Source organism: Lagopus leucura, unplaced genomic scaffold (genome assembly GCF_019238085.1).
Source record: "Lagopus leucura isolate 7727_CA_CO unplaced genomic scaffold, USGS_WTPT01 Super-Scaffold_100002, whole genome shotgun sequence".
NCBI lineage: Eukaryota > Metazoa > Chordata > Aves > Galliformes > Phasianidae > Lagopus > Lagopus leucura.
Window position 1 is genome coordinate 82,283,565 of NW_024962263.1, and position 24,006 is coordinate 82,307,570.

Sequence of the window (24,006 nt, forward strand, 5' to 3'; positions counted from 1 at the left end):
TCCCCATTGGAATGGGGATAGGGATGAGGATGGAGATAGGGATGGAGATGGGGAGAAGAGTGGGGACAAGGATAGGAATAGAGATAGGGTTAGGAATAGGATGCATCCTGCCTTGTAGGAGCCAGATTTCAGGGCTGGCCAGTACTGCATGCTGGGAGACTCGAGGTAGAGTGGGCAGGAGGAGGAGGTTGCTGAGAAAAGAAGTGTGTAGGAGTTGCACTGAAAAAATGGAGCAAGAGGAAAAAAGAAGATTGAGAGAGCAAATGGAGAAGGTAGGAAGAAAATCAATTGATGATCGTGTTCTTAAGTGTGGTGGAGGAGGAAAAGAGAGCAAGGAGATGAAAATGATTTCTGACATGAAGAGTGTGGACAGATTGCAGTGAGGATAGGTTCTTTCATACTATTTAGAGAAAATGTGAACTGCAGAGTCAAAGAACATTCTCAACATAGGAGGGAAGAAGATGGGCAGAGAAACTGGAGCGGCCAAGAATGGCAAACTGAAGGCATGGCTGGGCAACCACCACTAAGCATACGTTTCCTTATCAGGAAAAAAAAAGTCTTCTAAAATGTAATGCCAACTATATAAAAAGTAGAATGAATGCAGGAAATAAAGACAACAGAGCTAAGAGATGAAAAAGGAAGATCAGATGCTACTGATCATAACTGCATGTTAGCCTGATTTTTTGATAGTTCTTAAATTGTTCACTTTATTAAAGGGAACATGGTACACAGTTCTGCTGCTTTGAAGCAGCATTTGATCTTTCCCTGTACAAATGATGATACAGAAAATAACCCTATGGGCATGACCTCTTTAGGCTTACATTATCTCCATTTAAACTCACTGGAAGAGGGATTAGCTAATTAATGTCATGATAATAATAATAAAAAAGATGCAACTTGCCTATCAAAATGTGCTTGCTTGCATTTTAACTAGTCAAATTATATAACTGTTTCAGCTGGCATAGCAGATTTCAGATTTAACCACGTTTCCTGTTTTGAGCATTTGAGATTCACTTCTAAACGTGTAAGATGCTCCTCTCTATAAATTGTCACTAACTGAAATCACTGTTTTGCATCACAAATGGTGTAGAATAATCAGCAGGATGTGAAAGTTCTCTTTCACAGCATCTGCTCTCAGGATGCCTGTGCCTGGGCTGGGGGAGGCTGTGCTACCTCTCCTTGTGCTTCTCTCCCAGTTGGAGAGGGAAAGACATTGCTGTGTCCATCCTTGGATGCGCTGGAATGGGGAAGCAGGGTGCAAGCAGCCCTGGAAACACGGCTGTTGACTGATAATGCATTGCAGTTAAGGAAGTTGTTCTGATTTCCATCCCACCCAGTGATTCAGCCCACAAACCCATTTGATTCCCTTGGCCTTCCTTACTGTGTTTGCCAGCAGGAGAGTTAATTACAGCGATTGCACCTTAGCAAGTTGGTAGCATTTCTGCAGCATTTGTGATACCGTGCTCAGGGAGAGGCTGGCCAGCATAGCAACAGCAGCAGAAATTACTAACACAGGTGTTTTGCAATCAGCTGAGTAGCAACCATGGCATTTTTCGTTTTATAGTACTCCAGTCATCTTATATTTAGATTGAGATCAACAGTTCATTCACATGAGCCAAGCACTCGTCATCAGGAGACGATGACTCGTCAACACTGCCAACTTTCAACCACCACCCATCTGGGCCAGGGGTGAGCAGCTCACACAGCTCCTTAGGGCTTCAGCCCCACAGACAGCGGTGCGAGACTGAATGGAAGAATTATTTGTCCACTGGAGACCAGGAGACAAATAAGGGAGACTGTGGTCCTGCTTTCCTAATTCAGGCATCCCGCACAGAGCAGCCCCAGGCCCTAAGGCCTCAGACGCTGCTGCAGCCACCCAGGCTCACAGGCACCTCAGGTGTGACTGCCTTTTGGTTTTGGGAACCTAGTGTGACCCCGGCCAGGCACAAAAGTGGTGCCAGGCATGCTCAGGCAAGCTGCCACCCACGCAACATGCGAACTGCTATGGGGCAGGGGAGTGAGCTGTGAGGTGGGAACGAAATGGCTGTGTGCATGGTTGCTACGGATGTCTCTCCCTTGTCAGTATGGACATCACCATGCCAGGACCTCATGATAATTTTTTTTTTTCTTTTTTTTCCTCAAAGAGGTCATTGCACTTTGCACTACATTCTTTTCTTTATTTCTGAGTCTCCCATCTTGGCTGTTACTGTGGAGAAAACTGGTGTAGATCAGAACCTACTGTATGGGAGCTCTATGGGGCACGAGGCAGCTGTGGAGTTTGATCTCCCAGAAGAATGCATTTGTTCTGTCAGATTGAGCTTCCCTGGGAAAACATATACATGCCCATTGCTGTTCTTATATTTCTGTAAGTTTATTTTCAGGCAACTTCTGACAAAATTAATGAGAAAAGCTCATTTAGATTTATAGCATTACATATTATAACACGCACAAATGTTTCCTATTCAACTCTTCTCCTTTGAGATGAGTGATGAGTTTAGAAGATAAAAGGAGCTTCAAATTAACAAAAGTCTTAGCAGAATGAGTTTGGCTGCTCATTTTGAAATAGCTCCTGTGCTGAAAGTCAGGAAACCTTTTTTGTTAATGGAACTCCCATAGCTTTGTTATATTTAACAGAACCACCCAATTTATATAAGGATGTGGAGTACCACTCCTTCATGCTGCAGCTGGAAACATTCAACCAGGAGGACCTTCATCCTCAGAGGAACCTCACTCACTGAATCAGCTCACTGAACCTTCTATGGAATGTAAAAGCTACATATTCTAACCTGCAGCATGTTTGAGCTTTTAATATCACATAAATGTATGATGTACTCACAGGAAAAGGCGAAGTCTATTTTAAACAGCAAAACCTACATCACACATTGTGACTGGCGCTAATTTGCTGAAGGGAACTTGCATGGTAAACTGCAAAACTGTTTTACTTGAGAAAGAATGCAGTTGGATTTGACATTTGCAAACAAATTTTTAAAATGATTATGTTATTTGGACAGAAAGTCATGTAAATTTGCAGGCAAGGAAAACCATTCATATCTAAATAATTTCTCTGCGTGAAGAAAGCTAATATCCATATCCAGCAAACGTACTGGTTGCAACTCTGTGTTTTTAAGCTACAGTATCTAGCAGTAAGGCTCATGAAATAGATGAGCTGCATCAACAATTTCTGTTACCACTGTGACTGTTTTGAATAAAAGAATCAGCTGATTTCAATTTTCATACTGGCATTTCAAAGCATTTTTCTTCATCTGGTATTTGAAATTAGTTAAGAAAACATAGGAAGCTGCCTTAGAAACTACAGTATTCATTTAATACCCTTTTAGCACTAGCAACATTGGCTTAAACAAAAGGTTCTTTTTGCATTCTTTTAATATTAATATGATAGCAATAAGAGAATCCATTGTGTTCTCATTGTAAGTGACATGTTGGTAACATTTGCATTTTTAACACTGTATGTACCAAATGAGAAACCAAAATTTTAGAAGCACAGAACTAAATGATATATTTTGAATGTTCTGTGCAAGGAGCTTAGCTGAGTGATGAGTAAGCCCAAACAGTTATCTCAAAGGCCAGCTGAAAACAACACTGAAAACAGAGTAGAGCATTGAGTTACACAAGATTAAGCCAACTAAATTGCTGATTCAGTTTTGCCTTTGTTGATTTGGTTTTGTCATGCAAGATCAAGAGCCATATGGACAAACACATAATGGCATTCCTGGCTCGCAGTAACAACAGCAAGAGTGGCCCTGGAACCTCTGCATCCTCCAACGAGAAAAACAGCAAAACATCAGCCTGCAGCAAGGGGCAGCGGGCTGGTGACAGGAGACATGCTCGCTTTTTGATGCAGATGTGATTTGATGCAGATGGCAGGAGAGAAGGGGCTGCAAAGAGCAAGACAAGGCCAAAGTAGCATGAAGGAGTACTCTGTGATTAAACTTACAGAATCACAGAATTACAAGGTTGGAAACGACCTGCAAGATCATCCAGTCCAACCACCCTCCCATTCCTATTAGTACCACAAGCACTAAACCATATCTTGTAGCTCCTCATCCAGGCATCTCTTGAACACTACCAGGGACGGCGACTCCACCACCTCCCTGGGCAGCCATTCCAGTGCCTGACCACCCTCTGAGAGAAAAAGTTTCTCCTAATATCCAACCTAAACCTCTTCTGGTATAACTTCTGGCCGTTTTCTCGGGTCCTACTATTTGCCTGGGAGAAGAGGCCAGACCCTTTTACATCACAACCTCCCTTCAGGAAGTTGTAGAGTGCAGTGAGGTCTCCCCTGAGCCTCCTCTTCTCCAGACTGAACAATTCCAGCTCCCTCAGCCGCTCCTCATAAGGTTTGTGCTCCAGACCCCTCACCAGTTTCGTTGCCCTTCTTTGGACACGTTCCAGGGTCTCAATGTCTTTCTTGTAGTGAGGGGCCCAAAACTGAACACAGTACTCGAGGTGCGGCCTCACCAGTGCTGAGTACAGGGGGATGATCACCTCCCTGCTCCTGCTGGCCACACTATTTCTAATGCAGGCAAGGATGCTGTTGGCCCTCTTGGCCACCTGGGCACACTGTCAGCTCATGTTCAACCAAGCATCAACCAACACCCCCAGGTCCCTTTCCTCTTCACACTCATCCAGCCAGTCATCCCCAAGCCTATAACACTGCATGGGGTTGTTGTGGCCAAAGTGCAGGAGCCGACTCTTGGCCTTGTTGAACCTCATCCCATTCATCTCAGCCCAGCGATCCAGCTTATCTAGATCCCTCTGCAGGGCCTCCCTGCCCTCAGGCAGATCGACACCACCTCCCAACTTGGTGTCATCTGCAAACTTACTCAGGGTACACACAATCCCTTCATCTAAGTTGTCAATGAAGATATTAAACAGGATGAACAGGATGAGCCCAAGTACCGACCCCTGGGGGACACCACTTGTAACAGGTCTCCAGCTAGACTTCACTCCATTGACCACCACCCGTTGAGCACGGCCCTCCGGCCAGTTCCTTATCCAACGGAGGGTAAAACTGTCCAAGCCACGGGCAGCCAGTTTGTGCAGAAGGATACTGTGAGAGACCATGTCAAAGGCTTTGCTGAAGTCTAGGTAGACTACATCAACTGCCTTTCCCTCATCTACCAGTCTGGTCACCCAGTCGTAGAAGGAGATGAGGTTGGTCAAACACAACCTGCCTTTCATGAACCCATGCTGGCTGGGCCTGACCCTGTGAACGTCACGCACGAGCCATGTGATCTCTCCCAGGAGGATTTGTTCCACGACCTTCCCTGCCACTGATGTCAGGCTAACAGGCCTGTATTTCCCCGGATCCTCCTTACAGCCCTTCTTGTAGATGGGCGTCACATCAGCAAGCCTCCAATCCTCTGGAACCTCTCCAGTCAACCAGGAGCGCTGGTAGATAGCCGAGAGTGGCTTAGCGATCACCCCCGCCAACTCCCTCAGCACCCTAGGATGAAGCCCATCCGGTCCCATGGACTTGTGACTGTCCAGATGGAGGAGGAGCTCTCTAACTGTCTCCACCTCGATCTCCGGGGAGACATTCTGCGTGTCAGCCCAGATATCCAGATCAGGGCACAAAGTGCCCTGAAGATAGCTGGTCTGACTATTAAAGGCAGATGCAAAGAAGGCGTTGAGGTCCTCAGCCTTCTCCTTGTCATCTGTGGCCACATTCCCCGCCACATCAATTAAAGGATAGAGATTATCCTTGGTTTTTCTCTTGCCATTGATATATTTGTAAAAGGATTTCTTATTCTGCTTTACCGCAGTGGCCAATCTAAGTTCAAGATGGGACAAATTATAAAGTAGGAATCAGTAGTAGCTGAATACATTTTTTTTCTAATATAGAAAATGGCAATGACTAAGATCAGTAACTGATACTGCAAAAATGAACATGTTGCAGAGCAGCTGGCATAGCAGGCTCTCCAAAAACAAAAAGAGAATGAAATAAAGCCTCAACCCGTACTGCAAACATTTCAATATTTTCTTTTTCCCTCTGCAAATGACATGGCTTTCTCATTCTCCAGGCATAATTTCTGGTTCTAAGCTACATCCAGCTAAGCTGCTAGATATATGCTGATAGCAGTATGCATCTTGCCTGAAGTGAAACTGATGGTTCAGAGCAAAATAAACCTGGGAAGAAGTTTGAAAACTAAATAAAGGTATTGTAGACCTGGTATCTTGTTCTAAGCTGCCATTCACAGGTGTGACATGGCATTTTATTGCTATGTGCTTTGTTTCTCTATCTGTGGAACGCAGACAATTATTGTTTTTCTGGGTGAAAGCACACTGGGATCCCCAGCTGAGTAGTGCTATAGCAGGACAAAGTGTTTTTACTGTATATTTTATTGTGTGAGTTTTAAAAAACAGCTAAAGGATAAGAAGGCCTTTCAGGCCAAACAATTTCATCAGCATTTTATTGGGTAGAAAAAAAAAAAAAAAAGGTTTGGAAAGCAAATAAGAGGACTTTCTGCTAGTTGTTCATGATATGAAGATGAAGATATAAAGGATAGAGATTTGGTTGTTAGTTTTTTTTTTTTGTTTCTTTGTTTGTTTGTTTTTGCCCATCTATCTCTTATGAATTTGCCAGCACTTGAACACTATCTAGTGGAAGAAGTGAGACCGAGACCCTGCCACATCTTTTCTAAGATAGTCTTATAAATGTGCACGTGTATGGATCTACCGAGCTGAGGTTCAAAGGCTGGCTTATAGTGTTGAATAAATATTATTAGTTCTTTAGTTTTCGAAATATTTTACTTGCTTTAAAGCTCAAAGCGTGAAGCAAAAATGCCTCCATTTTAAAATTAGGGTCTGTCTGTCTTGTAAAGCAGACATTTGATTGTCATAGTTGTGGGGTTCTCTTAAATCTCAAGACAGCTGAAAGAGTCTGGAAGCTTTTGGAAATTGGTTTTGCCATATGGACCTAGTCCATCAGGTCTGTGTTCAATTGATGCTAAATGAAATAAAGAGCTTCAGAAGATCAGTCTAGAATTTCATCATAGCGTCTCTTCTCTCTGGATATTCATTTGTTTCTATTTTTAACCATTTTAGGCCACTGAAAATGAGCTTGCTACTTCCTAAGTTAACTGGTTTTCCATTGACTACAGTAGAAGATGATACATCCTTATAATTTTTTAATACATTGCCAATGCCTGACAATTCAATAGAAAAGCAAGAAAGCTGTCAAAATTCTGTAGTTACACAAGTTTTGTGGGAAGATAAAAATGTGGAGTGGAAAAAGATGCTTATTGCCCTCATGGACAAAAAAGCTTTGCCCTCATTTTGCTCTTTATCAAGAGAATGAGTGTAGGAAGAAGACCCTGTAGATGCCCAATGATGTTTTGCACCTTCACAGGAGCTTTAGTCAAGACAAATACTCAGGAAATAAGGTTTCATTCATTTCAGTGATTTTACCACTAATTTGTTTGTTGGTGGCTGTGCTTTGTTTTATTCCTTCAAGAGCAGTAGGACATAAAAACCTAAATCTTGTTTCAAAATCAAGTGGAAATACCCAGCTTAATTGCTTCATACTTTTCAAAAGATAATTGTCTGACATCTGGACTCTCGCTTATTCAGGCATCCTGGGCTTAAAAAGCGAAAACATGCATAACCATGTGAAAAAGCAAACACACCAATGGAAGATTTATTCAATTTTCAGATCAGCAGCAATGATTCACCCCCCTTGGCAGGACTGGAGTGCAGTATGGTCAACCCTTTTCCCAGGGAAGAAGAGAAGATGAAAGACTCACGCTGCTGGGTAGAGAGCAGTGACCTGTGCCAGGAGAGCTCCATCCAGAGCACCAGGTACAAAGCAAACCATTGCCTATATTGCCAATGTTGCTGTAGGGAGTTCAAGTCAGGCAATCCAAATGTCATTCTAGTGGCTCAATAAAATACAGCAAAAACTTTAAAACAAGAGCACTCACCATCCAGAGACTGAATAAACAAAAGCATATTTAGACAACTGTGTGCTATTCTGTGTTTTGCATCACAAGAAGAGGAGACTCCCTCGTCTTTCAAGCCCCCGCACAAAACTTGCCACAGAGTTTTTGGGCTGATCTCATAGATGTGTTGTTTGCAAAGTTAAAACAACATCTGTTACCAGATCTGGATGACTTGAGAGGACCTACAAAGTGTCCTTTTTATACCCTGCCCTCCCCATCCAACTTGGAAATTTATGAAAGCAAAGCAAAGCAAAATACATCATAAGTATTATCATTTGCTCCAGTACATGCATGGGCACTCAGTGCTCTGTAAGGATTTACTGACTGATTGAATTTTTTGATCCTCGGAAGGATCAATAGGTTAGATGTTTTCTGATAAACGTCTCTGCGGTCATGTCCAAAGTAGCACATATTGCAATTGATAAAAACAATTCATTTAGGGCTTTTCACTTTTTTTTTTTTTTTTTTTTTTTTTACTGCTTTTTATATTTTAAACCTGTTATTTAGACATTGGTCTTTCTTCTTTCTTACCGATTCCATAATGAATCTCTTGAAGAAAAACTTGAAAGCCTGGAAGCTGAAGATCTCATGTCTCATCTGTCACGACCAGAAAACTACCTAGATGAGGAGAAAAGATGGTGCAAGTAAATAAAATTGTCCAGAGCTGTGAACTGACAAGGTCATTTATTCACAGTTTGAAAAAAATTTTTGTTAATTAATTCTTTGGGGATGTCGATTTATCATGGAGTATTTGATTACTGTATTTGATATTGTGAGCTTCATTAGAGTAAACAGACCCATTAGGAATCCTCTGAGAATAACACCTTGCTAAAAACTGCTATGTGAGAGCTTCATTTAGCTGACTAGGAAAACTCGCTTTGTGTAACTAAATGTGGCAAGTACTCGCTTGGCTGATCTGTGCGCCGAGTGGGAGCGCAGCCTGCCCAGCTCCTCTGACACTTCTCACTAGAAGACCCTGTTTTCGGCTATAACTTCATATCAACCATTCAGGCTGAAAATTTCCGTGTCAGGTGCATGCATCAGACTGATCCTTTTTTTTTGGAAGATAGAGATATGATTTGAAGGATAAAGAGTTTGGGTGGAAAAAGTGGATTGACAGACAGGAACCCTGCATGTAGAAGAATAGAAAAGGAGAGATCACAGAATCGTAGGGGTTGGAAGGGACCTCTGGAGATCATCTAGTCCAGTCCAACCCCCCTGCTAAAGCAGCTTCCCTACAATAGGTTGCACAGTAAAGCATCCAGGTGGATTTTGAATATCTCCAGAAAAGGCTTCCCAAATAAGGAATCCACAACCTCTCTGGGCAGCCTGTTACAGTGCTCTGTCACCCTCACAGTAAAGAATTTTTTCCTCATGTTCATATGAAACTTCCTATCTTCCAGTCTGTGCCCATTGCTCTTTGTCCTGTCACAAACAAGAAGAGCCTGATCCCATCCACTTGGCTTCTACTCCTTTAATATTTATGCGCATTGATAACACTGATCAAAGTGCTGTGCTGCAGGACCCCAGAGCTCCTCTCTAGTAGGTTAGCCCCCAGTCTGATGCATGTAGTTATTCCTACACAGGTGTAGGACTCTGCACTTGCCTTTCTTGAACATTATTAATTCCTCTCTGTCCAGCTCCCCAGTCTGTGGAATTCTTGCTGAATGGCAGCACAGCCTTCTGGTGTATCAGTCACTCCTTCCAACTTCATACCATCAGTAAACTTGCTGAAGGTGCACTCCACATTGTTGAAAAAGTGTTAAGACCAGATCCAGTGCTGATCCCTGGCGAATACAGGTACTTACAAACCTTCAAGTAGACTTGACTGCCAATCAGTCAGCTCCCAGATCACCTCTGTTCATTCATCTCTCCCACACTTTCTAAGCTTACCTGTGAGGATGTTATGGGAGACAGTGTAAAACACTTTGCTGAAATCACGGTAGGCAGCAACCACTTTTCTTCCCTCATCTACCTAGACAGTTATAACACTGTAGAAGACCACTAGAGTGGTCAAGCATGATTTCCCCTTGATGAATCCATGTTGATAACCTTATTTTCTTCCAGAAGGTGGTTGTACCAGGACATAAGCCTTTTCATCAAGCTTTCATCCCACCACTATGTTCCATATTATTTCCAGTTTAAGACTGATGGGGAAGAAAAGCGATAGAGATGCTGCAGAATCTCTGGAGGAGGTGGACAGGACTGGGACACTGAGTATCGACCACAACCCATGTCTCCAGTTCACATTCCTATCTGAGGACTCCACTTAGTTCTTCCATCAGTTTTTGTTTTCCTCACTGAGAGAGCTGTCTTGTTACTGCTGTTAACCTATTTCCCTAGAGGCTGCTGTTGTTTGTTTATGGGTTTTGTCCTGTTTGTTTTATGTTTCCAAATTTGTCATGTGGGTCTGGAGGTCTGCCAATCCTTAACATTAAAAATAATGTAGGATAATCCCAGGCTCCAAAACATATGGGATTCAATTAAAAATTGCGACATACGTGTTTTTTTAATAGAATGTTACTGTCTTTCTTTTCCCTTCTGTTTCTGAGCCATTATGATACTTTCAAATAATGTGGTCAAAATCTGTTTTCCCATTAGGAGGACAAGGCAACTCCCAAACTGATTTGGGATTTTTACATATATGCATAATGGATCCACATATGCCACCAGTTTGGCAGCAAGGGAGAAGAAACAGTCACAGCTTTGTCCCTAACTCTATCAGACTAAGCTGTTGTTTAAAGGAGGAGGTGTGTTCTTTGAAACTAAAGCAAGGATGTAAGGTATCTTCTAACTTATAAACAGATGAAGTATAAGTTATTTACCTTTTGCTCAGAATATTATGCTTGAATATTACATTACATGTAATGGAAAAAAAGTGTTAGAAGGAGATATGATTATTTCATGAGCTGGGAAAGTCCTCCCCCAGCAAATAACAGAGTCCCCCAATCTTACAACAAAATCACAGCCGCTGGCAACCTTGGATCTGGCTCAATCCACAATGACATGTCTGTTTGTTGTTTAACACTGCAGCACATCTGTTCGTTTTAATAATATTATCCATCTCCTTTGCAAAACAATCACCTTCATGACTGCAAGTTCATGCTTTCAAATCTAAACAGTGTTAGGTTAAAAAGGGAAAATAGAATGGCTCGATACTTTTTAAATAAAACACTGATGTAGGAACACAGGTAATTGTGATTTACATTAGATTTACAGTAGATTATGTCTTGAATTTGTGGTAGTTTATTTGTATTTAACCAATTTTTCATAAATCCAAAAAAGTCACAGAATTTCCTTAATTCTGCTCGAAAAAGGAACTGAAGATTATTTAATTATCCATGTGTTACAGGCAGTTTTACAGCATTCAGTAGAATCATAGAATCATTAAATGGCTTAGGTTGGAAGGGACCTTAAAGATCACCTAGTTCCAGTCCCCTGCCATGGGCAGGATTCCACTTACCAGCTCAGGCTGCCCAGAGCTCCACCCAGCCAGTGCCTCACCACCCTCTGATTAAAAAATTTCTTCCTAACATTTAACCTAAATCTTCTCTCTTTTAGTTAAAAGCCATTCCCCCTTGTCCTGTCACTATCAGGCTGGCTCCCCTCCTGCCTCCTGTGAGCTCCCTTCAAGTACTGGAAAGCTGTACTGAGTTCTCCCCAGAGCCTCCAGGTCAAATAAGCCCAACACCTTCAACCTTTTTTTCACAGGAAAGTTTCTCCAGCCCTTTGATCATCTTCATAGTTCTCCTCTGGACCCTCTCCAACAGCTCCTTCCTGAACTGGGGGACCCAGACTTGGATACAGTACTCCAGATGGGATCTCACAAGGGCAGGACCCCCAGGTCCTTCTCTGCAGGGCTGATCTCAGTGAGCTTTTTTCCCTGTCAGTACACATATCTGGAATTACCTCTACCCAAGGCACTTGGCCTTGTTAAACCTCATTAGATTCTTGTTTGCCCACTTTTTGAGTGTGCCCAGGTCCCTCAGGGTGGGTGGTGTCCCTCCCTTCTATAGTGTCAACATTTGTGTTTAGATCTCAGTGGCTCAGAAATCACTCAGATTTCTTTTCTAGTTCTCCTATGCATTTCTGCACATCTCAGTCCTAAATCAGCAAATAAAAATGGCAAAATCCAGAAAAATATTTATAAAGAAATCAAGTTGACTGAAGATATCAGGAGTGATTGATGAGAAAGAACAGTGAGAAGGAAATGTATGTGGGTTCTCCAAAGAAGCGTTAGCCTAGTGATGAAGGTGCTCAAGCAGATTCAAATCCCTATCTCTGTGACCTTGGACAAGTTACTAGAATTTCATTCAGAAGACAAATTCCTCAGGCCTTGCATCTATGAGAGTGTTTAGTCTGACTGTGGGGTGCTTCTGTCTAGGGATACCTACACCTGAAAAAGAAAGACTAGATGGGGCTTAAGAGAAAGAGACCTAGCAAAGAACAGGATGACATTGAAGACGCTTGAAATCTGGGTGTCAGCTGAGGTGTGTTAATACATTAGTATGGTCTATTAGTCCTCACATGAGGAAAGCACTTATTTTTGTTCCTGATTATGAATATATACAATCATATTGAATTAATTGGTAAAATCTAAGTGCTTGACTAATCCTAGCTTATGACTAAGTAGCATAAAGAGTTGAATCTCCATGTTTTTAAGATCATAGAACCAGTAAAAGAGCATGAGAAGGCAATCAATTTTCAGAATAGAATATAAAAATTACTGAGTATAATAGATAATAGGTAAGAAGAAAATCTTATGGTAGGTATTTTACAGATGAGAAAAAATATCAGGAGTCTTTTTTTCAGTCTTTAATTACCTGCATTTGATATTGCTTAACCTCTGTGTGATTTCAAGCATAAATCACTTAATGACCAATTTTGCTTTTCTTTTTGCTTTGGAGGATTTATTTTTGCTTTAATAATAGAATGCACAGTCGGAACAACCTGGGGAATATATATATATAAGTATATATTTTGCATGCCTAATGAATATTTTAGGAGAAATATTAACCAGCCAGTTTTCTTGAATGTTTGAACTGGAGTTAACCTAACTAGAAAAAAGCAAGCAAAAGTTAATATTGTTTCTACAGGCACTGATGTGGCAATAATAGTAGTTGTACACCACTATGCTGAAAATCAACTCCCTTTATGTCCAAACAATAGCATGAATCACAGAATTCTGACCTTGATATACAAATGTGATCATGGAGTAATTATAGCTTTTGTGCTTTCTGTATAAACAGACTGCTTCATCTGGAAGTGCTGTAGGGCACTGCTTCATTCTGCAATTCACAGCTAATGACTAAGCAGGCAGCTTTGATATCCCAAGAAGTTTTAAAACTGAGCAAGTAGAAAAAATCTTAATTCTGCAAATGAAATAATTAAGCTGGTAACTTGAACTACAGGAAAGCAATTTATTGCCTTATCTAAACTATGTTGAAAATCTTCTCCTATAAATTTAAAGATTATCTTCAAAATCACATTTTGAAAAGGTTATTGAAGCCATTGGCATAACCAAAATGCAGACTTAAATTACTCAATTGATGTAATAACTGATATGTTCTTGAATAAACTATGAGATTAAAGAAAGTATCTTTCATTTTACTCCAAAATCTACTGAAAGGTTTTTTTGTTTGTGCCTATGTTGTTATCATCCAAACAGGATGTGAGAAACATATGTTCTATGGTTTCACTTTAATCCGTGATTTGGATAACACTGTTAGCATGTGGTCTAATGTCCGTCAGTGGAGGAAATCTGAGGATATTTGTCTGGACATGTCAACTCAGACCTTTTTAATGTAGCCAAAGGAATGAAGACCCCATCTTGACCTCATGCATTAGCTGTATTTTCAGTGTTTTCACAGAACTCAGCTAGATCTAGCATTCTTATGGGTATGAGCTGAATAGCAAAAGAAATAATAACAGAAAAACTGTCATTGAATTGCACTAGCCAAGGCTGTGCATGTATCTCTTTAACTAGTCTGTTTTACTCTGGCTATCCATGCACAGCTATCCTTACAAGAAGTCTTGAACAGGATTTTTGTAATTGCTGTAATTACCATCTGGGAAGCCAAGGGCAAGATGAGTTACACGGTCACTGCCTGGTCTGACTGCTCAAGGCAGGGAAAGCAGCGCTCAGCAAACACCACAGGAGCTCACAATGATTCAGGACGGATTTCTTCTCACAACATCTACAACTTGTCTTTCGGTCTCATATCACCTTGAGCACTGTTACCTTCCCTTCTTATGAGCAGATCGTTGCAGACCACCTGCACTGGTAGGGATTCAGGGGTGCCCCCATTCAAACTCCACTCACTTTACCAGTGATAATTCTGTGTTCCTTACAAATCACAGACCACAGTGTCTAATAGCTTAGAGCCCTGAAGACCTGTCTGATACTCTGAGTCCGTATCTAATGGTTTCTGTGAACTGTCAGTTGCTCAGTTATCTGTTATATAATTACACTGACGTCTTTAGACAACCCTTGTTTCTCAATCAAAATGCTGTTTGGTGCTAAAAGCTCTACTAAAGTTCATACTTACTACATCGATAATATTGATTTCTTTCAAGAAAATGTAAACTCTCAAAAATATCAGGACAGCTTTCTTGAAATAAAATAAATTTCCTGATTGCCATGAATTACACTACTTTTCTCTAATTCTTTATGAATAGTGCCTGGAATTAGCCATTCCTGTGTTTTATGGTGAATTGATGTCAAGTTGAAAGGATTGCTAATCCTCAGGTCGTTCTTTCGAGCTTTTAAGTACACTGGCAAAGTAAAAGCACTCTTCCATCCATCCTGGGATATCCATATGTTTGAATATGTACTGAGAATACTGAAAATCAACTTTTAAAATTCAAGTATCTTCTTGGACAGTATTCTTTAACAGCTGATTAAAAAAGAATCTAGTTTTAGGAGATGTCATTGCTGTTAGAATGGAATTTCATTACCTGTCCTTGTCCAATGAGACAATCCTCCTATGATCATGAAATGACCACGATATGATATCTGAACTGTGCAAAGGGCTACAAAAATTTGCATCAGACAACATCAATCTGGGTTAGAAATTCATGCTGCAAAAGATAATAATTCCAAAGCTCAAAAGTTTTGTAATATATCACCTCTATATGATGTTACAACACGCTGCTATACATGACCAGAGGGTTTAAATGGACTTGTTGGGTAATTTTCTGCAACCTCATTTAAAGATGAATTTTCTTTAGAACTTAGGTATATGACATAGAGATTTGTATACGTATTTGGACTGAAGGACTCTCCAGTCCTGCCAGTCTTTTGTTATTTGTCTAAAGGCTTGAGGACAATAGTGTCATGACTTAAATCTCCTTGGATTCACTTACGAGTGACCTTTTTTTATCACTTCCTACGATATTCATCAGCTGTTCCTTGGACTCAGGGAAGAATTTTCATTTTGTGGAAGTAGCAGATAATCGGAATGTCTGCATCCCAGCTTCAGACCTCTGGAGAACTTTCAACTGATCCTGACAAGGGCATTTTCTTATGTTTGATGACAAAGTTGCCATCCACAGTCCAAGATTTTGAGTTACTTGCAACATGCTTCTGAAGCCTGTGAGAAATTCATGACATGAGGATGTTTCCCACTTGCTATGCAAGATTGGTAGCTGTTTAATGATTAACTTCATACAAAGTTTGCAGCAAAGCAATCCTGTACTGAGAATATGGGTAATAGATATATAATATAATTTGAATATTACATCAGAGTCCTCTTGTCACTGTCCCATTCATTCTCAGTAGCTACTGAGGATGGGCAGAATCAACGACTTGCTAAATGTATCTATAGGATGGAGTGATACCATATGAATCAGAAACAACTAAACCTGTGGTAGCTGTGTTAAAAATCAGCTTCTCCCTGCATGAAAAATCTGCTGCCTCTGAACTCTCCACATCCTCTCTATAGTGGCTTTTCTGCTCTATGGTGGGAGCTCCCAAGCAGAGCAGAGAACACAACTTGCTGCCTGTTGATTATTCAGGCACTCATCTGATCTGGTATTGTCTGAACACTCCACAGATTTAATGAATGTATTTCCTCCTGAAATGATCACTGCTTATTCTCCTCCAGAGACAAGTCCCACACAGTCTGTGGCTGAGCCAGGAACCAGAGCCCCATGTGTTCACCTCAGTCTCAAGCACATAGCCAGGCTTTGAGCAGGATAACTCCTTCAAGCTGCTGGGTTGTTCTTCCTTCCCCTTTGGCATGTACCAAATAATACCATTTCCCACTTATGAACCCTGTGACGGTGTCACATCCTTTAGCTGGCACTGCTGCTGGTCATTCTGTCCTTCAGCTGAGTGCTGTCAAGTATAGAATTATTAAAACGTTTCTATGGAATATCCAAGAACATGAGGCAGATGGAAACCTCAACAAGAACACAAAAATGTTCCTAAATATCCTATTATTTTGTTCCTTGTGTGTATCTGTAACTATACTGAGACATGCCCAGATCCATGAGCATGTCCTTTGAAATGTTATGTTCTCTTTGCATTGAAAAATGAGATCATCTCAAACAAAGCGACTGAACAGTCTTTAAATTTTGATCCAGACTCAGTCCATGTAAATGAGGCTCTTTACACCCACTTCAGTAAGCTCTTACTCAACTTTTAGACTTCAGAAGTGGGACATCCCTGACAAAGTGGACAAAGTGCCTTTGTCTGGACTGTTCTCCCCAAGTTCTCTTTATAGTTACTGAAAATAGGTTGCAGCTCACCTCATGCTGGAAGAGCAGATGTTTAAAATATAGATACTAAAGGAGATATCTACAAAGGTTGGATGAATCACAGCCTAAACTGCCTCTTTCATTCTACTGACTAAAAGAGAGAGTGAGGAGCTAAGCCTAGAGGTAGACATCTACCCTGAAGGTGCTGCATGCCCCAAGTGCATTGTGGCAGGGTTTTCTTATTTCTGCTTAAGCCATACTCTGACTACATACAGGATTATAGCCCTCATCCTACATTCAAGAAGAGGTGCCAAAACAACAACAACAAAAATTAAATAAGCTTTCAATGGAAGCCCCCAGGAAATATTTAGCTGTAGATGTTTGTTGCAGAGGAGTTGGACTAGATGACATTTAAGGGTCTCTCAACTCAAACGGTTCAATGATTCTATGATAATTTTATCTGTTGGGTGTGCTACCACAAATGTTGCCATACCTGCCAGTGGCAAACTGATGAGAACTTTTAATAATCTTAGATTTCTTTTGTCTAGAAGAAATTTCATACATAAAATACAATAAAATCATATGCTGTAATATGCATTTAGATATTTTTACTGAGAGAAGAATGATGCAGCTGAAAATTAAACCTCATGTATTTCATTTTCATTTGTATCAGTTTCCTTTCTCAGCTCAAACGATTATGCTGGTACTGTTTTTTTTAGTGGCAGCATGAATTTATGCTGAGACAGAAGCAATCAAGTCACATAGCTTTCAGGAAGGTAGGAAAGCATCAAGGATTTGTCTCACTAGGCTCTGATAGTTAAAAATATTGAATAACTCATGCATTACCTCTCTAAGCCTTTCCTATTACTTAATAAACCACTTCACAGAAAAGTAAATTTGACCAATGTATTAATTAGTTTAATTGGCTGATGTGTTGCTACTTTGTCAGTGGGTGACAGAGAGATGAATATTTTGTATGCACTCATGGTGCATATTTTTCTCATTGCAGAAACTGGAGATGTACATGATGGGAAACTTGAGGTTTCTTCTGCTCTTCTGCAGCAGCAGAGCTGAGCTGCCTGCTAAGTGAACACTTGCCAAGTGCCAATGCTAAAAAATAAAAAGAGGGGAAGATAGAGAAAGACAGCTATTTCAAGGGACAATTATCTACATGAGCTGGAGAAACCTGGGCTGACTAAGTCCTTGATCTTGGGAGAATTCATTTCTGAGAACTTTGATGAATATCAAAATGGCGTTAGATTCTGGATTTTAATAATGCAGCCTTTCTCTTCTACTGCCTCTAGGCAATTGTTGTTAGGTCCATTTTTTTTACAAAAGCCTAAGTAGAAGAGAATAAGGCAGAGCCACTAAAGCACTGCTGCCAGGTTCCCAAGAACAGATGAGAAGGCAGATGTGCAGTACCTCCAGCAGTGCACCTCCTGACTGAGCCTTTTTGTCTTCCAGGTTATAGACCTGCTTCACTTTTGGGTCAGCATACGATATTAATTAACTGCAGGAAAAGTTTTGATATCTTGAACACAGTCAGTGACTTACACAGCTTTGATTTCCTTCCTCCATTATATTCATGAACTGAGTCTGGATCTTGACAAAAGAACAAACATCTCTAATTAAAAAAAGCCACCAACATGAACTGGAAGATTCAATTCCAGTTCCTGGCTTAGAGTTTTAAGTCTGCCTCTTCAGTGAACTGTGTTAGAAGCATAAATATTTTGTTGCTCAGGATTAGAGTCATGAACAAATCTGGGACTGAAATACCAAGTCAAATGTTAGCTTGGAGCCAAAGGAAGGCTGGACACTTGAAAGCAGATTCTCAGAGAAAGCCCATTGAAAAGCCACCTGAGCTACCAGTGACCATGAGTGGCACAATTGGGTTTTGACTGCAGACTTAGCAATCCAGGGGGTTCTGTCTTTGTGGCAGAGCCATACTCATGAACCTGCCCTTGGACGGAGGAACCAAAGCAAGCCTCTAACATCTTATAAGTATCTAATGTTGTCTGTCATACACTAACAGATAATGAAATTGTGGAGGCTCTGAATTCTGTTTCTGCTATTTTTGATCAAGACCAGGCCGCTAAGAGCACTTCTACTGGTCTAGAAATTGTTAGTAGTTCTGAAGCAATCAAGCTAACTCTTCCTTTGCAAAAAACAAAAACCAAAGAGCATTGTGAATCTCAGATTTTTTCTGGGGAACATCTGAACCAATTTAATTCAGTAACTCACATTCCAGTCATTAATCCCCAGCCAATTTTTTTTTTTTTTTAATTTTATTGTGATTATGATTTACTGCAAAGCTCTACGTTCATCATTTCTTCAAGAAGTAGTTGCTCAGATCCTCAAGCAACTCTTTCTCTTGATTGGGAAAATACTACAGAGATATAAGTCTATTACTCTTCTGAGAGAACTCTTCCCTAGTTAAAAATAGTGTCTGTGAGGGAAATTATGATCTTGTTAATAGCTTCTGCTTCTGAGAAAGACTACATTAACAGCATAAATTAGGCTGAGTTTCTTTATATCTACTAGATCTACTGTTTGCTGCAATACCAGCACAGTAACAAACATTAAAAATTAATGTTGAATATATATCCTGGGAAGGCTTAAAAATGTTGAAATTCCACATACGTATCTTCTGATTGTTGAAAGAACCTGATCTGCCTAGTGCATTCAAGAATGAACCTATTTCCTCCTCAGGAAGAAATCCCAACAAATATCTTATTTGTTTTTGACACACACAGGAAAGGCCAAAACAGAAACACATTTTCTCGTGATAACTGCAGTCAAAATCAGAGGGTGTTGCCAAGGTTCATAGAGATGCTGCCTGGTCACTGTCATCCTCCTTTCTTCTGTCTGTAGGAATCAGACCAAAACCCCTGAAGTTTGCATCTGGAGTGGGAGATGGGTGAGGCTGCACAGTTCTGGTTTTCGTGACCAGCTCTCATCTCCTGCTAAATCTAGTCAACTAAGTTGCAGATAGCCGGAGGTGCTAAGGAGTAAAAACACTCAAGTGTGCTTTCTGGGGCTTTCTGTTGCTTTTCATTCTAAGTTCACATTCTGGAGGGATCCAAGGGTCTCCAAGGCACAAATTCACTTATCTTCAGTGATCTGGCCCAGCTGATGAATTTAGGAAGGATTTGGATTACAAAAACAAATGTTCTGCAGTTCAAGACTGAGCTATATTGTTCTGCGCTGGGAAACTCAAGAGGAAGTGCCCTTGTCTGCTGAAATCCTAATTACTGAGCTAAAATACTTGACCTCACTTTCAAAAGAACTTTGAAATAATTTATTCAGGACTTTGTATGATCTGAGGCTCTGAATTCTAGGCAACAAGCTTCTGAAAGTTACTGATTTAAGCTTTTATCTACAAAGGAAAGTCTTATGGTACCACTTGCCTAAACAAAATGTGGCCACTCCAGGCAGCGGCAGCCAACACAGATGAGCACAGTGATTCAATTCCATGGAAGTTCTCTCTTTTTCCCTTTTTATTTCTTTCATAGAGGTGGCATTTTTCTTGGGGAGGAGGTAGTTAGGGGTCACAGACTGTATTTTTCCATTTGCCTGTTGTTACAAAATATATAGGAGCACTCAGGTTCTCTGTTCCTCCATCAGAATTGACTGAAAGGTCTCAAAGTCACAGAAGGGCACATACACATGTGGTGCAGTTGCCCCAACCCTGTGAGCAGAGACTAGACTACAAATGCTACAGATTTCTAATTAACACATGATTTCTCATTAACACATGATTTAAACTCCATTTCAACATTTTCTGTGAGTTAAGTTCCTTTTTTTCTTTTGTTTTTCTCAGAACATCAGGGACAACAAGAAGATTCTCTTCTCTTCTTCTAAATGAGAGTTTGTACATCATCCAGTATCACTCAAGTCTAAGACTTGTCTAAGACTTCCTGTTTTATCCATGGGTTGGGGTTATGCCCCCTAATGAACAGATCTATCATTGGCATTCATCTGTAAACTCAGCTCTCTTACTCAAGCTGCAGAGATTGACCAACTTTGCTTGGGAAGCCCCAGTGTGACTCACAGCATGAGCCTATTGCATAACCCAGCCCTGAGAAGGAGTTGCTTAGGACTTAGGGCTTCTTCTGGTTTTTTTTTTTGGGAAAGGAATCACATTTAAAATGGTGAAAAGCAGCCTTAGAAATGATCTATGAAGCAGGGAGGGATTTGGCTGAAGAACATTCTCACAGTCAGGCTGTTCTTTGCACTTGAAGGTATAAAAAGGATTGAAGCACAAGAGTTTACAATCATATGCATACATGCATCTACTACCTCATAGAGGTAACAGTATAATTACTATTCTAAGCTTCCCAGGAACTCTGGGAAGAAAAAGATAAATACGAACAACCAGGTGATTTCTCTAGCTCAGACCAGGAGCCAGGTAGGTTGTCATGTGGCTCCTGGACACAGGAGCAAACATGACTTGCAGTCGCCTACTAATCCTTAGTCCTTCCCTTTAAGTCTGATATTCTCAATGGTAAGGAAATTAGATCTGTCTGAGTCCAATTCCAGCTACAGATGATCCTGTGCCACAAGTAGATTCAGCACATGAACACGTGGCTCCTTCTCAACCACAACTTCATCAATACAGAAAGCAAGAAGATAAAGTAGAAATGACCCATGAGATCTAGGGCTTTGGCTGACACCATTGATTAAATCTGGATTCAGATTATGACATTAATCCAAAACAAGTGTAAGATCAAAATTCTGCCTTGGTGGCTGATAATTTTAAGACTGTACATTCGATATATAATTATAGTACCTATTAGTCTTAATGAAGATTTTTTTTATTCATGAATAAAGATAACTTCTGAACTGTAGGAATTTCTGATCCTAGCAAGTTTTACTAAGTACTCAGCTACTAATTATGAACAGCAATAAAAGGACACCTGCTGAAATAATTATTAAAGGATGTGCAACTATAACCTGCCACTGATCAGATGGATGGAGGCAGTATCCTACACCAGCAGAGATTGCAGTATTCCACATTTTATGGGAAATGTACCATTAGGTAAATGATTATATCAGTAAGTATGCTAATTTGTGTGACTATTAAACAACTTGGATTGGAAAGCAGAAGGAAAGCAGCAATATAGTTACACTCTAAATTAGAGAAAATAAATCTATGCACTCCACGGTGCTGGCATAGATCTTATTTACTCACAAATAAATCTGGAATATTTCCACAAAACTTGCTTTGTAATAGTACTATAAATCAGGCAGGAGATAAAGATTGGACCCTGACTGTTAGTAGGGATTTAACAGCTGTAAATTCAAGACAAAATTTCTTCCATGAATGTGTCTAATTGCATGTTGAACTCAAACAAGTTTTTTCATGGATGCTAAAAATGTCTGTGAGTTTAAGGGAAAAATAACACAGATCCATGTTGCCAGTGTCGATCCAGGATAAGTACAATGTAAGTACAATCTCTGACTCCAGAAGTCCTTCAGACAAGGTTCTGGGAAAATGGGATTGTCATCTGGGGAAATATCACTGCATATAGTCATGCTTAGCTCTTGCTTTGTAGGCATAAGTTTTTATCCACTACTGGGACAGAGTCCTGAAGCATTGGCTTGGGCAGTTTTATGTTCTGATATGGAACCATAGTATGATGCTAAGTCCTTGGTGTTATACAGAATCTCGATAACATAAGACTTGTCCCAGTGCCTCTGGCTGGCACTTCTGGCCAGAACAAAATTGATTTCTACACATTTGGCCAAGTGCATTAAAAACAGCATGCAGCTGCACCAGCCTTGGCAGGAGACACCTTCCTCTTTCTGACCCAGCAGTGCTGAGGAGCACCTCAGCTGTGTGTCTCTCATTTCTCACGTACTTGCTCCCTTCTGGCTACAAGGATGAATGAGAAGAGAGTGGGCTGTGGTTTGACCACTAACAGCTGACTTCTTTTTTCCCCAGAGTGGTGAATACGAATGGCAAAGAGCATGAAGTTGTAGGCTCTCCCAGGACCCTGGGGACACAGTTTGGCTTCCAGATGCAATCTCACACCACCCTCATGCCACAAAGCCACTGCTCCAGTCAGTGTAACAGGCTAGCCCTTTTTTTCTCCAAAGCAGACTGAATAAACAGCTTGAATTGAAATGCTATTTTCCTTCTTAAGTTAAGGGTGATTCTGGTGATGGTACAAATGTGTTATTTTTACCTGCTGAATTACAAATGAGGCTTGCAGTTAGGTGAAGATTAGTTGCACTACATTATTTGCACAGGTATCACTTAGAAACATGCATGTTTGTATTCAAAGAGAGGTCCTCCTTTATACAGAATTATATGATGGCTTAGGTTGGATGGCATCTCAAAGATCATCTCCTGCTGCCTTTGGCAGAGCTGCCACCCACCCCGGCTGCCCAGGGCCCCACCTGGCCTTGAAAATCTCCAGAGATGGGACATCCACAGCTTCTCTGGGCAGCCTGTGCCTCACCACCCTAACCGTAAACTGGGGGTACAAAGAAAATGAGTGGAAATTAAAAGCCCATGAACTTTAGGGAGCTACAAAACACTCACAGAGCGTCTCACAGAGATCTCTGGTGTGGAAGTGCAGCAATTTCAAGTTGTATTGGTTTCTTTAAGCACCAAATCTTTTAAGACTGGCTGTTACTCCCAAGTCTGTGCTGTGGCACCATGCAGACATAGGGCAACTTTCCACTACACACTCAACTGCTCCCATTTGCTCTGTGCAAATCCTTCCTCCAGCACTTCCTCTCTGCCCAACGCATTCAGGTTTTGTGAGACAGAGCTCCACTGGGGCATTTTCCACCCCAACCTACACCATGCCCCTTACTGCCCCTCAGCAGTGCCACCTTGCTTATCGTTCAGCCCTGCACTTCTCTTGGAGATCACCCAATGCTCCTAAGAGTGCTCTGCTTCACCTCAAGGCTCACAACTTGTTTGTTATTTTTTTATCCGGCTTTATATGTGAAAGCTGAGGGTTGAAATGCTGTCTCCTTGGTTGACACCTCTTTTATCTGCCTCATGCGTCCTGCTGGGTGCTTTGCCCAGCACACCGTTGAAGACATCTGCCCATTGCTGCCATGTAGTGACAGCAGGGAGGCTTGGAGACATACGAGTATTGTTTTGTTTTCCTCCTTGTGCTGCGGGCTGTACAGGACTTCCTGCTGCAGCCCCCCACTCTCTCTACTACCACTGCAGTTTTTCAGAGTTAGCCACATGCTTTGAATTGTTCTGTGGTTAACCACTGAGAACAACCCCCCACACAACTACCTACAGATTGACTTGCTTGAACCAGGGTGGTAGCAAAGGGGACAGAAGAGGAGGTGGGGGGGGCTTCCCCATTTCATTTTT

At 41.1% G+C, this 24,006-nt stretch overlaps 1 protein-coding gene across 3 annotated transcripts in view; it reads right to left on the bottom strand.

The window, feature by feature from the left end:
• ASAP1 (ArfGAP with SH3 domain, ankyrin repeat and PH domain 1) overlaps positions 1-24,006 on the bottom strand; it is a 139,277-nt gene that overhangs the window by 110,954 nt on the left and 4,317 nt on the right. For all 3 annotated transcript variants that reach the window (XM_042869035.1, XM_042869034.1, XM_042869036.1), the window contains exon 2: positions 8,493-8,579. In XM_042869035.1, the coding sequence (XP_042724969.1) occupies positions 8,493-8,551 (59 nt within the window). In that variant the 5' untranslated portion in view covers positions 8,552-8,579. The remainder of the gene's footprint in view (positions 1-8,492; positions 8,580-24,006) is intronic.